A 16760-nucleotide genomic window follows, 5' to 3' on the forward strand; every position below is an offset into this window, starting at 1 on the left:
CTGTGTTAGTTACTGTGGCTTCAGAGTGAGTCTTTTCAACATTGTTCTGTGTTTTCCAGATTCCTTCTCTGTTCCTTAACATCTCCATTTCAGTTTTCAGGATGACTATCAATTTCTTCAAAAGACAACGGTGTAATTTTGATATAAATAGTATTGTATCTGTAAATTCATTTGGAGAGAATAGACACAGTCACAGTGTTGATCTCTGTCTGTCTGTCTCTGTCTGTGTGTGTGTGTGTGTGTGTGTGTGTGTGTGTGTGTGTGTGTGTGTGTATTTGGGGACAGTAGAGATTAAGTATGGATATCTTAGCAATAAACACAATGCTCCCTTTTTATGAAAGACTTTTATTTCTTTAAACAATATTTTGTAACTTTTAGTTCAGAAGACTTGGGCATTTTTTGTCAGCTTTACTTGGATCTTAACATTTCATCTTCCAATTGCTCACTGCTAGCATCCAGCAGCAAACTGACTTTTGTATGAGTCTTGCATCCCACTGCTTTGTTCAACTCACTCATTAGTTGAAATAGTGTTTTCTAATCTGTAGGGTTTTCTGCTGCAAATGATGACACTTTTCACCTCCTCCCTTCCAACATCACAGTGCTTTGCTTTGTTCCCTCTACCCTCTTCTGGCCTTGCCTGTGTTTCTAGAGCAATGTCAAATAAAAGAGACAGTAGTAGATCATCTTCCTCCTGGTCCTTAATCTAAGGGGAAAGGACTTCAATATTTTATGTTATTATGTTAGCTACAATATTTTATAGTTGTGTAGATACCTGTTTATAAATTCAGCTAATGTTTTTGCAATAATGTTTTTATTATCCGTCTCTCAGTTATAGTTTTTCTTATAGGTAAAGATGAGACTGATGTCAACAAATTAATGGATACAATAAAAGCTGAAAAAGGTTGGTAAGAAAATACTATGAGTCTAAAATCCAGTTTCTCTAACCTAATTTTAATACACTGAATTATCTAATCATCTATTTATGATTCTTTTTGACATTTGTATTATGGAAAGTCGTATCTAATATCTTAGGGCCTGGCTATATATTGTCTAGTTCAGCAACTCTGTATGAAACAGTGATGGCATTTTCTTTACCCTGGGAAGATTTTACTGGCTCTGCCCTTCCTCATGCATAGGCCCAGAGAAAGCATTATCTGGGATTTAAAAAAAAAATGGATGTTGTCTGGGTGTGGTAGTGCATGTCTTTAATACAAGCACTTAAGTGACAGAGGCAGGAGGTTCTCTGTGTATTCAAGGCCAGCCTGTTCTACAAAGTGAATTATAGGCTAGCTAAGACTACTTAGTGAGACCCTATCTCTAAATAAATAAATAATAAGCATAGGCTGTCTCATAATTAAAGAAAATGATTGGACCTGTGCATGACAGTATCGTTAAATAATAGCATGTATATTTCATCATTATGATTATTTTTACTAGGAATCAGAAAATAAATCACATTCCCATGATTGTCACTAACAAATGAGTAGGCATCATTGTGCTCTTACTGTCCATATGGCAGTTAGTACAGGGTAAGCATGAAAGTCTGCATGTGCTTAGAATTCTTAGGTCTTTTGTTAGTCTTATTTACCTGTGTTTTCTACCATTAGAAGGAGAAACGGTTGGTGTTGCTGATATTAGAAGTGTACTGAACTTAAGATATCTACCTAGAGGAAGCATGGATATATCAAATATTTCTGTTGATGGTAAGAATTTTAAATTGCATAGAATTTAAGATAATTTATAGTTATACCTGTTCTGTGAGAATGTTTATCCATTTTATGCAAAATGCCATTTACTTGCCAGAAAATTTTCAAAAAGAAAATACTTCCATATTTTTAAGAGTAAATTTCTAGTAGTTCTCCTTTAAAAGAAAGTTCACTACATTATGCAAAAGTTTTCAGACTGTCTGCTCTGTCAATCACTGATTCTGCCATTAGCCAAAAGACTGCCTATTCTGGCTTTAGAAACCAATGATTGAGCATCCCCAGGATTAGTTGGAAAGAATGAAAAAAATAAATTGAATAGGAATAAATTAAAGAGGAGAAATGAAAAAAATTAATGGTAGGACAATGTTAAGAGGGATAAGACAAATGAATGGGTGTAGAGGCCCCATAGAAGGGTTTTTCATTCTATAATTGTATTGTTTATTTGTAATTATGTTATAAACATTGGGGAGAAATCCTAATGCCTACCATTCTGAATTATGGCTTTTAAAATGACTCAATGAATTGCTGGCAACCTGATTTGTACCTTTCACACAGATATTCGAGAATTCTACCAAAAGAAATTGACTGATAGTGTGGGAGCCATTGAAGGTGAGTGGAATGCGTACAGGAAGAGCATAAGAATTTGACATCACTGTGTTTTATGTTTGTGCAACTTTCTAATAATTAGATTGTGATTTCTGCCACCCTTGTCTGTATTCTGATACCATGTGTACATTTCTTCTAAAAATCTGGAGTTTTACGAATAATCATGCATGTTCTGTGGTAGAAAGAAAGAAAATAATTAGATACCAGGTTGGCTCTTTCAAAAAAAACTAAATTAAGTAAAAACTTTGCATACATTATTATATTGGCTGACACAGGTAATCTGGCCACTGAGGAAATAAACACAAATGGTACTTCTTGTTCATAAATCTTAGATTTGTTCACTATGCATTCTTAAGCAGTGCTTAACCAGCCAGCTAATGAAAACCAGATCGGGCAAGTTACTCTGGATGTCATCCTGATGTTGATGTCTATGGCAAGCTGGGCAGACTTCCCTGGGCCTTGGTCTTTGTGGGTTAGAATCATTATAAGGATCGGGATGCACTGCCTTTAAGACAGTAACTAAAGTTGGCTTACATTCTTTTTCTGTAGGAGAGGATATTGATGTTCATAAACTGGAGTCTGTTTTGCAAACTATGGATGTAAAACTTTCCGAAAATCAAATGAGTGACCTAATGAAAAACCTCCTGGTTGATGGTAAGATATAATGAGATTGCTGTGAACGTTTGATAATAGCAGCATTTTCACAAGAATCCCTGAAGTTCTTAGTTTTTGATAAGATACTATTTCGACAAGAGTAAGACAACAGCAAGTTCCATCTCTCGATATTAAAAATTACATTTCATCAATTTTATTTATCTCTATTGGTAATATGATTGCATCTACTATTGCTCTAAAGGTTTAGGGAAAAGACAACTGTGAGGATGTTCCATGAGATGGACATAAATAGAAACAATTTAAATTCAGAAAATTTTAAGAAGACAGAGAAAAGATTGCCAAGAGTAAAAAATTTTATTTATTTATTTATTTATTTTACATCCTGATTGCAGTTTCCCTTCCTTCCTTTCCTCCTATTCTCTCCCCTCCACTTTTCCTCTCCCCCCACCCATCCACTTTTCTGTTTCTATTTAGGAAATGGCAGACCTCTCATGGATATCAACAAAACATGGCCTATCAAGTTACAGTAAATAAGCACCTCCCCTTGTATTAAGGCTAGGCGAGGCAACCCAGTGTGAGGAATAGGGTCCCAAAAGCCAGCAAAAGTGATAGAGACAGCCCCTGCTCTCACTGTTAGGAGTCCCACAAGAAGACCAAGTTACACAACTGTCCCCTAAATGTAGAAGGACTAGGTCAGTCCCATGCAGGCTCCCTGGTTGTCAGTTCAGACTCTATAAGCTCCTATGAGCCAGGGTTAGTTGATTCTGTGAGTTTTCTTATGATGTCCTTGACCCCTCTGGCTCCTGCAATCCTTCCAATCCTTCCTCCCTCTCCTCAACAGGATTCCCAGAGCTCGGCCGAATGCTTGGCTGTGGGTCTCTATATCTGTTTCTGTCAGTTACTGGATGAAGCCTCTCTGATGACAGTTGGGCTAGGCACTACTTTATGAGTATAGCAGAACATCATTAGGTATCATTACATTGATATTTTTTTTCTCCAGTTGTGCTTGGTTCTATCCTATGTCTCCAGCCTCTGGGTCCTGCACTCCATGCAGTGTCAGGCGTGGACTTACTCTTCTGGCATGGGTCTCAGACCGGACCAGTCATTAGTTGGCCACTTCTTCAATCTCTGTGCCACCTATACCCCAGCACATTCCTTAGGCAGGACAGACTGTAGGTCGAAGGTTATGTGGCTGGGTTGGTGTCTCAATCCCTCCATTGAAAGTCTTGCCTGGTCACTGGAGATGGCCAGTTCAGGCTCAGGCTATATATCTGCTATTCCTGGGAGTCTTAGCTGGAGTCACCTTTGTAGATTCCTGGGAATTTCCCTTGCACCAGGTTTCTACTTTACCTCGAAATGCCGCCCCCCTTTCCATTTGTCTCTTTCAGTACTCTCCTCCTCAATCCTCCACCCCAACCTGATCCTTCATGTTCCCATCCCTACCTGCCTTCGGTCTACCCACGAAATCTTTCTGAGCATCCCCCCGCCCTGTACCCTTTTTGTTACCTAGCCTCTTTGGGTCTGTGGATTGTAGTATAGTTATCTTTTACTTTACAGCTAATATCCACTTATGGGTGAGTATATACTATGTTTATCTTTCTGGGTCCGGGATACCTCACTCAGGATGATTTTTTTTTCTAGTTCCATCCATTTGCCTACAAATTCATGATGTCATTGTTTTTAACAGCTGAATAATATGCCATTATGTAAATGTACCCGTTTTCTTTATCCATTCTTCAGTTGAGGGGCATATCTAGGTTGTTTCCAGGTTCTTGCTGTTACAAATAAATCTGCTATGAACATAGTTGGGCAAGTGTCCTTATGGTATGATTGAGTGTCCATTGTATATATGCCAAAGAGTGGTATAGTTGGATCTTCAGGTAGGTTGATTCCCAATTTTCTGAGAAACTGCCGTATTGATTTCTAAAGTGGCTATACAAGTTTCCACTCTCACCAGCAATGGGGGAGTGTTTCCCCCTTGCTCCACATCCTCTGCAGCATAAGCTGTCATCAGTGTTTTTGATCTTAGCCATTATGACAGGTGTAAGATGGAATATCAGATTCGTTTTGATTTACGTTTCCCTGATGGCTAAGGATGTTGAACATTTCTCTAAGTGTTTCTCAGCCATTTGAGATTCCTCTGTTGAAAAGACTGTTTAGATCTGTACCCCATTTTTAATTGGATTATTTGTTTTTTTTTGATGTCTAGTTTCTTGAGTTCTCTATATATAAAGAAAATATTAGAATATATTTTTTCTTAAAATATTATCCTTTCAGGGATGGAGAGATGGATCAGTTGTAAAGAGCACTGGATGCTCTTACAAAGGACCTAGGTTTGATTCTCAGCACCCATATGGTGACTCACAACCATCTGTAACTCCAGTTCCAGGGTATCTGACACCTTCTCCTGACTGTCTTGGGCACTGCATGTACATGGTGCACACACATACATGCTAGCAAAACACCCACACACATACAATAAAATATATAAGTTAAAAAGATGTTATTATCCCATCCATCCCACCTAGTACATGGACCAAATGAATGAGAAAGGAATGAAGCATTTCTTAAGTCCTTCCTTTTCTACTTGAAAAGTTCAAGAGAAACTTAGAGACCCATTTTCCTAACTATTAGCACATGTTTGTGTGTCTAGCCATTCTGAGGTAAGGTTAAGATGAACTAGAAAAAAGTATTAGGACAAAAAATAATACATGTGTCTTTTCACTGTAGATGCCTGTCTGAGACATGTGACTGTTTCGGACAGAAAGTTGATATACAGCTGAGGATGTCACAAGCAGTTCCCCTAGGATCACAGAGAGGTGGCCTGGGCACTTAACTGTGTTCTCACAGCAGTCCTGTCCCAAAGAACAAAGGCCCTTTGCCTAACATAGAGTGATTCTCAATACTTGTGATTGCGTCCAGTGAGCAGAGTGTATCTATTCTGATTGGTCTTTATTTCCCAAGTTTACCAACTTTACAGTTTTAAGTCTTCATCATTATAAGTAAATGATGCTTGTTGTTTTCTTTTTTTTAAACAGATAATGGAAAGACTTCATTCAGTAGTTTGTTGGATTATGTCACAGCAGTTGTAGGTTAGTAAGAAATTTACTAAGGCTGGGGTGCAGCTCAGTAACAGCTCTTGCTTACCATGTGCACAGACACTGTTCAATTCCAAGAATCACAAAAACAAAACAAAACAGTTCAATGAATCCATCTCTGGCCATGCTGCTTATTAAGGAAATGCACTTGTTTAATTGTCTAGATTTGAAATGTAAATGATCTACATTCCAACGGCAAATGTTTTTAAACACTTCATAACAATATTTTAACAAGTTTCTATTCTCTGGAGTATGTCCTACAAATTTTGCTTTATGTTTGATATAGACTATATACGTTCTTAACACATTAGATGAAGTACAACAACAACAAAAAAGTAGTCAATTCACAATGAAGAAAAATCACCCAAACACACTGCAATGAATAAAATGTTCTGTATAAACCCAAAATTCTTACCTGTCTATGTTTCCAATGTTTGAAGCAAAAGATTTAGGTATTGAAGACAGGAAGAAAGTTCCAGAAGATGTGAAGTCAGAACACAGGGATAAAGTTAAACGAGAGAGCATGAGAAGTCAACAAGCTGATGGTAAGCACTCAGTACTTGTAAGCACAGCCGACAAGGACTTATAATTGTGCACATTTGTGAGGAGTTTACGTATTGAGAAATATAAAGGTTTTTAACTTTTCAATATTTACCCACTATTATATAAATTAAATCCGATCTTTGACATTACATTTTGGTTTATGGATAATCTGCCTTTTTGGTCTTTCAAGCTGCCAGTAGGACAAAGAATTGTCTTAATTTATTGGGCTTTTTTTTTAAAGAAGGGTTTTCTCTGTGTAGTTCTGGTTGTCCTGGAACTCACTCTGTAGACCAGGCTGGCCTCGAACTCACAGAGTTCCGCCTATCTCTGCCTCCCGAGTGCTGGTATTAAAGGTGTGAGCCACCACCGCCTGGCTCTACTCAAATTTTAATCCAGTGAGAGAATATCCTTAAGATAATAAGGAGGAATGGAGAGATGAAAAATCAAAATGGATGAGACTTTCTCAGAAGTTTATAAAATAAGAAATCATGAAGAGAGTGTTTTCTGCAGAGTGCCAGCCTTAAATGTTAATGGCTGAGTAGAATGACTGAAATAAGCCTTTCTCCATTCTATTGTATTAACATTTTATTTGAATATGACTTGAAATGATTCTGTAACAAATCATAAGGTCTCAACTTCTGAAATCATATTTTTGATGTACAAGCCACCTGATGTGCCCATCACTCTTTGTGCCTGTTTCTGTAGCTAATGAAAATATTTTTAGGAGCAGGTTGAGAGATGATGTGACTGTGGAGGGTCTGGAGAGGGTTTAACTGCTAGGACTCAGTGGTACTCTCAGAGGACCCAAGTTCAGCTCCTAGCACCTCCATTGGGTAGTTCAGAATCACCTATAACTTCAAGGGATCCAACACCTCTTTCTGACCTCTGCAGGCACTGCACTCATGCGCCGTTCCCCCCTCCTCAGACAAACATGTGCACATAACTAAAAATAAAGTAAAACAAATATTTTGATAGTAAATGGTAATCACAAGGAAAAAGCAGATGAATATGAAATCCATATGATTTCTTTATATGCCATTTCCTACATGTTAAGTGTAGGGCCTTCCATCTCTACATGATACCCCATATGAACAGATCTTTCAAAGTTGGTAAGATGATCTTATAGTCATTAAATTTCCTATTTTGTATTCTAGATTTATGTCTAATACACTTTTTTAAGTTAACTAATAAGTTAAGTAAATAGTAGTGTATGTGCATGTATGTGAAGGTGGGTGTACTTGCCCAAGTAGGCATGTGTGGAGGCCAGAGGTTGGTGTTCAGGGTCTTCCTCAATTCCCCGTGTGTGTGTGTGTGTGTGTGTGTGTGTGTGTGTGTGTGTGTGTGTGTGTGTATGTCCTGAAGTTCATTGATTTGGCTGGACTGGCTGTCCAGTGGGCCCCTGGTATCTTCTTGTCTCTGCCTACTAGCTTTTAGGTTATGAGATTGGGCTGTAGCTTTCATATGGGTTCTGAGATCCAAATTAAATTCCTTATGTTTGTGAATCAAGCACTTTACCCATGGAGCCACATCTGTAGCCCATATACTCTTTTTAAAAAGCATTCATTGTATTACTTGCTTATATTTGAAGCAGCATTTCTTTATGTATCCCTCGCTGGCTTAAAATTCTCTATGTAGACTAGACTGGCCTCAAACTTGCAGTGATGCTTATGACTCTATGTCCCAAATATTGGGAATATAGGCATACACTGCTACACCAGCCTTCCAATATATTTTTTTATTTTTGTCAAGAAAAGAAAATGAAAGTCATTGTCCAAACTTTTAACTTTTAAGTATAAAGGAAGAGCATTGATTGCATTTTTTTCTCTTAGTTAATCTATATATTATTTTCACAACCCTGTTATTTATTTATACTGTTGTTACTTCCAAAACATAATAATAACTTGAAAATTAATAATACAGACAGATTGTATACCTGATTATGTTTATTTAAAGGTTTTACATTTGTAGCTGATTTGTGTTGTGTGTAGGGATAGGTGCATACAATGTATGGCAAGCATGTGGAACTCAGAGAACAACTTGTAAGCATCAGTTCTCTCTACAATGAAGGTTCTAGTGTAGAAAGCAGCCTGGCCTACAGGGAAAGTTCTAGGATAGCATGGGCTGCATAGAGAGACCTTGTTTCAAAAGCAAAACAGAACAAAACATGAATACGGCAACAACAGAAAACAAATACCAAAAAGAACAACTCATTTCTCAGTTGTAGAACTATATACACAGAAACGGTAATCAAGTGAAAAGCGAGTATCAAGAAGCAATACTTCACCAGCTCCTCACAGATCTTCCTGTTGCATCCTTGCACCAGTCATATTCCTCCACACCAAAGAAAGCCCCTAACTTCAAGTGTAACAAATACTTTCTTTGCTTTTCTTGTCTTTCCACATATATTTGCATCACTCGATACTATAGCTGTTTTCTGATTTTTAACAGTATAAATTGAGTTATACCATATATATTCCATTATGTCTAACTTTACACCAACCCTGTATTAGATACAGCCATGTTTTCTTTTTTTACTGTTATGATCCCTCCCTCTATGATTAATAGTGATTATATTATAATACCCTGTATTATATTACAAATAGTACAAATACCCTGGTGCCCTGGAAGCATGAGTTTCTAGAGTACATGTTTGGGACTCACATTGCTAAGGCTTATGTAGCATCACTTCTGCTTGACCAGAAGTCTTATACCATACTGCTTGTATGAGACTTACTGGTACTTCTAATCTGTTCTAAAACTTATACTGTCTTTCAAACCTCTGCCAATCTGGTGCATGTGTTACTGGTATACGACTGTGGTTTTAATTGGTATTTTTGTAATTACTAAGAAGAGTGAACATCTTTTTGTATCTCAGTGGCCATTTGCATGTCTTCCTTATGATTACTTATCTTTCTTCAGACTGTGTTATAAGAAACATACATCTTGTCAGGATCCTGTCCTTGTTACTATGTATTAGAAATACCTTCTTCCATTGTCTGGTCTTTTACTCTTGGTGGTATTTTGATGAATAGAAGTTCTTAATTTTATGGTAGCAAAATTGAATCAATGTATTTTGCTATTCCATTTTGATGAAGCCTTCTCTACTCTGAAGCTTTTTACATACGTTTTCCTTGTAAAATCTTTATAATTTATCCTTTCACCAGCTCATTGATGTCCCTGGAATTAGTGAATATAAAGTAAGATAATAATCTTTAATAATTTTTGCATGGGTATGCAGTTGTGATAGCAGCATGTCTATAATCCCAGCTCTTGTGAGCTTGAGGCAGGAGGCTCGTGTACTCAAGGATGGCTTGGACGACATTGAAAGAACACACCTTACTTTGTCTTACTCTTTAGGAATTTGTTCTACTGCTTTAAAATTTTAGAAAAAATTGGTTGACATATTTTTTGGTTGAAGTATTCATGTACACATTAGGTAGTGATCAGCTAGCATCATGTCCAGCTTGGTCATACGTATACGCACACATACACACATATAAATACATAAGACACACAAACACACATACATAAGGCTTATACCATCTTTGTTGATATACATGTCATCTCTGTCATTAATTAAATACCCATAAACAAATGAGACTCATTCCTTCTCATTTATTCTCAGTTGGAAGGTGTGGCCTTTAAGGTTGCAGGAGTCAGCTACACACCTTTGTCTTTGCTCCCTTCACTACATGAGATCATCAGCATCAAAGACCAAACTGGGGTTCAAAACATGCCAACAGAACATATTTATAGTGGCCTTCACTTTCGGGGCTCCTGCTTTCTAATAGCTTTGGGGATGATCATTCCTACCCCCTTGTCCACTCTTTGTTGCTTAGGAAGAGATGCTTTGATCATTTTGTCCAATATTGCAGTTTCAGCAGGATCATTGATCTAAAAGAATTTGTTAATGGATTTTAATTAGCAATAGAGGAGTCTAATTTGGAAGATCAGAAAACTAAATTAAGCTCTACCCATCATCACTACTAGTTGATTCACTTTAGCCTTTTTTTTTTTTAAAGATGATTTGGCAATTGCTCAACCATGTAGAACATTTTTGTTCTAATTCCAGCACCATTATGGACCCTATCTCCTATATATGAAAAGGCTATTGAGCCTTGATCTTTCTCATGAGATTTATAATCATAATTCACAGTAGTATTAATGGTTACATTACAGCATCAATGATTTTCCTTGTATTCTCTTTTTCCTAAGAATGGACTCCTGCTTCCAAAAAATTGGATAGTCTTTTACAAAGCATGGGAATCAACCTTGCAGAAGAGGAAATTAATGAACTGCTACAAAATCTGCCAGCTGAAGGTAAGCATTTAAGATAGCCTTAGATTTTTTCAGAGAATATGTACTTCTATAAAAGGATCTTCGAACACTTGTTATTAAAAAGACACAAAATATGTTAGAAAATTTGGCCCAAAAGTGAATGTGTTTTTTGACTCTTGAGCTTTTCTTTAACTTTATTTTTATTTTGAGTGGGAGTATGATCAATGTCACTGCTAGACTTGGGCTGAATTAGAGAGACACAATGCTGCTGAAGGGAAAGGATATACGCAGGATGAAAGCAGCGAAAAATAGAACATAGCCAAAAGGGAGGAATTTTTAAATAGCACTTTTACTCTGAGTTCCCATCATCATTTTCAGGGACATTTAAGAGACAGAAGGGTTGAGGCAACATAAGAGATGTTAGACTTCTTTCTTACATGAGATGAACAAATATCTCACAAGGCGTTCTCCAAATATCTCACAAGGACCCTGAGTTCAGGCCTGAGTGAATAGCGTACTCATGGCTGCTTTAAGTTTGTTTTCTCATATTTCTAAGTGAAACTCCATGGCCCAAAGACTGTGTTCCCAGACACCTAATCTCCTTTGGTGAGCTAGAGATAAAGTCCAAAATTTAGTTGAATTGGGGGTAAATTAACTACCTAATCAAATAAGTGAAAGTTAAATATGTTAACCTGAGGATGTTTCAGTGGGGACTGTCTCTATGGAACATAACCCAACAAACTTTTGATCTTAGACAACATTTGCTCGTGGTGTTAAAGTTGCATCTCATTCTGTCACTGTAAAGGGTAGGCAGTGTTCTCTAAAATGTGTTTTTGTTTATTCATTCTTTAATTTTTATTGTTTTTCACCTGTCAGACCGAATGTCTCATTTAATTATTTCCTTCGCTTGCAGTGAGTGATACAATCACTAGAAAAACTAAGTCTAGATGTGGTTCCATCAATTTCTAAAACAGAAAACTACTTTTAAACTCATAGGTCTACCTGAAATTATGATAGAGTTGGTCTTTCTCTTACTGACACAACATGAACAGAATTATGAGGGAAAATATGTACCTATTACGTGGAAACATCCTCTGTCTAGCCTTGCCACTAAATTCTAATTCATTTTCAGACAATTTAAGGTCAACCAAGACATGTTAGAAAAGATTGTTAGACAAATAATGGCCATGTAGAATGAATATACCTTTCTTCTTCTGAATCAGCGTTATAATTTTAAATATACTGCTTACTGGTAATCTGATCATTTGAGGTTATAGCATTAGGATGCTGTGAAGTACATGTAGTGAAGCTGAAATACTGGCTCAAGCATAGACCCCAATGAAGTGAGAGATACAGAAGGACCTTGAACTTCACATTTGTACTAACACTTAACACATCAAAGAGATGTAAGTTATTAGAGAAGGCCACGTTGATCTGCAATGTACCCTGCGTTTTGTAGTCTTGCCTCTTTGTTTCTGAAAACTGCCAGTGGCTCAGTGAAACACATGTTTTTCACTTTCCCAACCTAGCTGGCTCTACTGTAAAGATAACTTGTGAAATATTCTGCCTTAGTATGTACAGAAGGAAAAAAAAGAATCTATTTGGCCCAGGTTTAGCCACCTATGAGCAATATATAAATTTATATATAATAATACATTTTTGCTTAACATATATTTCTGTCACTAATATATGCATATATGTGTACAAATATTATAATTTGACATTTAATAACAGTTACCTCATACTTTAACTAATTCAGAACATATTTATTGAATTATCAGCAATCAGCATAAAAGTGTTTTACATAATGCTACAATATATCACTTGCAATTTCAAAAAATTAGAAATACTTAAAGTAACTTACCAATACTAAAGATATTTATTCTTGTGGTAAAATATAACATATGATATATCAAAGATCATCTGTAACATAATTGTTTTCTTCAGTGTATTTTGTATTAATATCTTTTAATTGCTGATTTTATAACTTTTCATGGACTATTTATTGTGAAAACATTCTGATAAGTAGAATTGAGAGACTGTCTTTAAAATGGTAAGTAGTTTATTCATGTAAATCAAGTTATCTAGTGAAGTTACTCAGATCTCAGTAGAATAAGAGATAATTTCAATTCAACAGTGATGAATGGTGAACTCAATTTTAAATTTTGTTCTTTTTTAAATTAAAAAAAATAGTTGATTCTCCAAAGTCTAAGAATTCAATAAAAAAGAAGTCACATTAAATTGTACATGTTTATTATTGGAATTTCATTTTTCCTTATGACAGTATATAAAACCCAATGTTTTAAGAAGCATATTTATAAGTAGTGAGTTTACTTCATGTTACTTCATCCCTTGTCTTCTCTGGGGAGAACATAGGCTAAAATTCAGTTGCTAATAAGTGCTTTTGAATTTATTTAATGCTTCAAATTTCTAAATGCATGTTATGTATACATTTTCTTACAGTTCAAGGGGAAGTGGAAACACCCTTTTTAAAACTCCACTTGCCTCACCTTCTTACATATACCTATACTATACTATACTATACTATACTATACTATACTATACTATAAAAACCGGCTGTGGTGACCTGTAACCCAGCACTTTGTGGGGCAGATTCCCAGATCTCATTTTGTGAATTATTTATAGGGCAGGTACCTGACCAAGGGAAGATTTAAGGAAGGTATTCCGTTTCTGACTCATTGCCCTCCTCCGTGTGTGTGTGTGTGTGTGTGTGTGTGTGTGTGTGTGTGTGTGTGTATCTACAGGAGACAACTTGTGGTAGAGAATTGGTTCTCTCCTTCCACCATGTTGGTCCAAGAGATTAAACTTAGGTCCTCAGGCTTGGACCCAAGTGTCTTTACCCAATGAGCCATCTTACTGTCCGGTTTCTGGTTTTTATATTGGTTATTACATGCTCTTATATGGGCTAAATAGAAGTTCAAACAGAAAAGTCTTATTCATTTAAGTGCATTTTCTCTTCTGTCTTCATTACAGTAACAACTAAAACATTTGAATTCAGATAGTGCATGTACACAAATACACTTTTCCTGTCTTGAACATTTTCTCATTTTCTATCCTTGTGCATTTTCTAAGGTGGAAAAGTTAAGCTTGATAATGTGGACACTGTCCTGGAAAACCTGGGAGTGAAGCTCACACCAAAGGAGCAAGAAAGATTAATGAAGAAACTGCCATCTAGGGTCAAGAGTTGTAAGTCCCTTCGTGTCTTAGAGGAGAGCAGGGCACCTGCAAAGCTAGGCAAAACTACTAGTCATTTGACCGCAATTTCTTCACGTGACGGTACATGCACATGTGGAGATCAGAGAACAGCTGAAAGGACTCAGTGCTCTCCTTCCACCATGGGGCACCGTTACATTCTGAGCCACCTCAGCCCTCTTTTAAATCTCAATGTCACAACACAAATTAGTACAGGTGTTTTCTTTGCTAGTAACAACTTCATAAGGACCAGGATAAAAGTTGTAGTTCAGAGACTAAGAACGAATGGGAAGTGGCGATTAATTGTTATTAGTAGTCTTCAAAATGTTGTCCTGAGTCCATTTATCATTCTACTCCTATTTTACAGTATTTTATTTAAAAAATTATGTTTACATTTTCATGAGCCTCATATTGCTATTTGCTGAAAACTCAGAACTTTAACTTCAGCCCAGAATCTTCCCTAGTGGAATAAAGCAGATTTCTAGTGTATCCTGTCTGTATAGAAGGTTTTGTCCTAATGGCGCCTCAGCTCTTTAGCTCTCGGTTAATCATATTTAACACTTAATATATTGCTTCTTGGCTTTTGGCTAAGATAAAATGTAAAAATATCTACCATAAAGTGTCTCTTATTTGTATATTCTCAAAAGGGTAGAGTGTGTGGAAGGGCCACATTAAATACTGATGGCATTCTCTCATTTTTCCAATAAAATTGGCCTCATTTCCCCTCAAATGTGTGGAGTTTAAATATAAAAATCTATGGTTTATATTCCCGAGCTTGATAATGAGGTAAAGATAAGAGATAAAGATGAAGACTTAATGGATTATGGTTTATCTCTTTTTTTCCATCTTCTGGTTTGTTTTGTATGTAGCATTTTGAATTGAACACCTAACTTTGAATTTTCTTGTAGCTGATGGAAAAATTCCACTCAATCAACTGGTAGATGCAATAACAAAAGTTACAGGTGAGAATTAATTCGAATTGTTGTCCCTTGTTACTATACTAAATTACATTTTGATGCTATTTTCTGACTATCGTGTCTTTTTGTTCTATCATTTTACCATTTCAGTTCAGAAAATATTTCTGTTTAATTATTTAGAATAACAGATGGCAAACTACAACTCATAGGCCAAATAATTTTGGGAGAAAACATTTTATTCTACCATACTCACCTCTGTTAGCTTATGTACTATTGATGAATTCTTTCACACTGTCATGATAAAACTAAGTGGTCATGATGCTGATTTCTTGTTCTATAAATCCTAAATGATCTACTATCTTTCATAAGAGTGTTTTTCTTCTTTAGACAATGATGATTTACCAATAAAGTGAACAAATTAAAATTATTTTAACATTCTCTTATACTCTAAGTAGTTCTATGAATGATAAGTTATATGAACACTCTAACTTTGGGTTTCCCATATTTAATATATGTCAGTGTAGTGCCTTGACAGACAGTTCTCTATTCTCCAAGATATACTCTAAACTGTACCTTAATATATATAATATGAACACCAGGAAGAATTTTTTTCTGGTTGCAATCAAACCAGATTAGATTTAACATTAAGTAAAATCCCCCAGAGAACACAGAACAGAAAGGTTCAGTCACCGTCACAATGCTGTGAGCACACCAGGTATTAAACTATCGTAAGACAATACAAGCAACAAGTGAAAATGTTATAAGTTAATGAAGTTGGGGTAGAGGGAATGAAAGGACCACTCCATCTAAATCTAGGATATACTGAACCAAGGTTCTGAGTCTGTCAGCAGAATCAATCTTCCTTGTTAATCATTTGGTTATAAGGACCTGAGTTCAAAGTTCAGCAAGCAGGCCTATGGATGAATAACATTCTGGTTAAGACACAAAAAAGAATTCTCCTTTCAGAAGAAAATGCAGATATGTCTGGTATATAGTAGTAGGTTGCCAACAAATAGACAAAATATAAACCTGAAATCGTCAATTTTCTTCATTTCTTAGTAGAATTAAGTGTGTTCGGGAGTACAAGCACCTTGAACTGAGCTAATTTATTAAGTAGTTAGATAAAACCAAGGACAACAGCATTCTTAAAGAAAAGTAGAATTACTGAATTTGGATCAGCTATCTATGGTACTGCAAATAACTTAGAATCTCTAAACTGTGTACCTTGTGGCTTTGTTCCATTACTAAAGATACTACATTGTAAGGAAGAGTAATTTTTGTAGTGACTGATGATACAATCGTCTCAGGCCATTTTTTGTGAAGCTTTTGAAGCTGCTGATTAATAAGCAAATGCTTTTATTTTTCCAAACTTTAGAGATTTTCATATCACATATATATACATATATATATGTATATATATACATATATATATACATATATATACACATGCACACACACACATTCTTATCTACATTCTGCTTCTTTATTTTCAAGGAGAAGAAGTTAATGTCAAAGACATAAAAAGTACTCTGGAAAAAATGGGAATAGAGCTCACAGATGAAGAATGCTCCCAAGTAGAGAGCATGCTTCCAATTAATGGTAAGCATTTAAAAAATATATATATAGCATTTAAGAAGCCACATGAAACCCTACTGTTATGTAAGCTAATTAAAATCACACTTTTTTTTTAAGAAAAAGAATTTGAGCAGAGGTCCCTCATGTGGGTGAACAATGCTATTCTCAGAAGACATGGGTTATTAAATGAAAATCTTAGTGTCAGGCTC

General features: G+C 36.0%; 1 protein-coding gene across 1 annotated transcript in view; it reads left to right on the forward strand.

Annotated features, from left to right (window-relative positions):
* Positions 1–846: 846 nt before the first annotated feature.
* Positions 847–16760, forward strand: part of LOC131917107 (uncharacterized) — a 159412-nt gene continuing 143498 nt past the window's right edge. Inside the window, exons 1-10 of the mRNA XM_059270741.1 lie at positions 847–901; positions 1608–1703; positions 2262–2315; positions 2862–2966; positions 5966–6019; positions 6466–6570; positions 10784–10888; positions 13940–14053; positions 14968–15021; positions 16471–16575. Coding sequence (XP_059126724.1) covers positions 877–901; positions 1608–1703; positions 2262–2315; positions 2862–2966; positions 5966–6019; positions 6466–6570; positions 10784–10888; positions 13940–14053; positions 14968–15021; positions 16471–16575 — 817 coding nt within the window. The 5' untranslated portion in view covers positions 847–876. The remainder of the gene's footprint in view (positions 902–1607; positions 1704–2261; positions 2316–2861; positions 2967–5965; positions 6020–6465; positions 6571–10783; positions 10889–13939; positions 14054–14967; positions 15022–16470; positions 16576–16760) is intronic.

This window comes from Peromyscus eremicus, chromosome 8a, assembly GCF_949786415.1.
Source record: "Peromyscus eremicus chromosome 8a, PerEre_H2_v1, whole genome shotgun sequence".
Classification (NCBI taxonomy): domain Eukaryota; kingdom Metazoa; phylum Chordata; class Mammalia; order Rodentia; family Cricetidae; genus Peromyscus; species Peromyscus eremicus.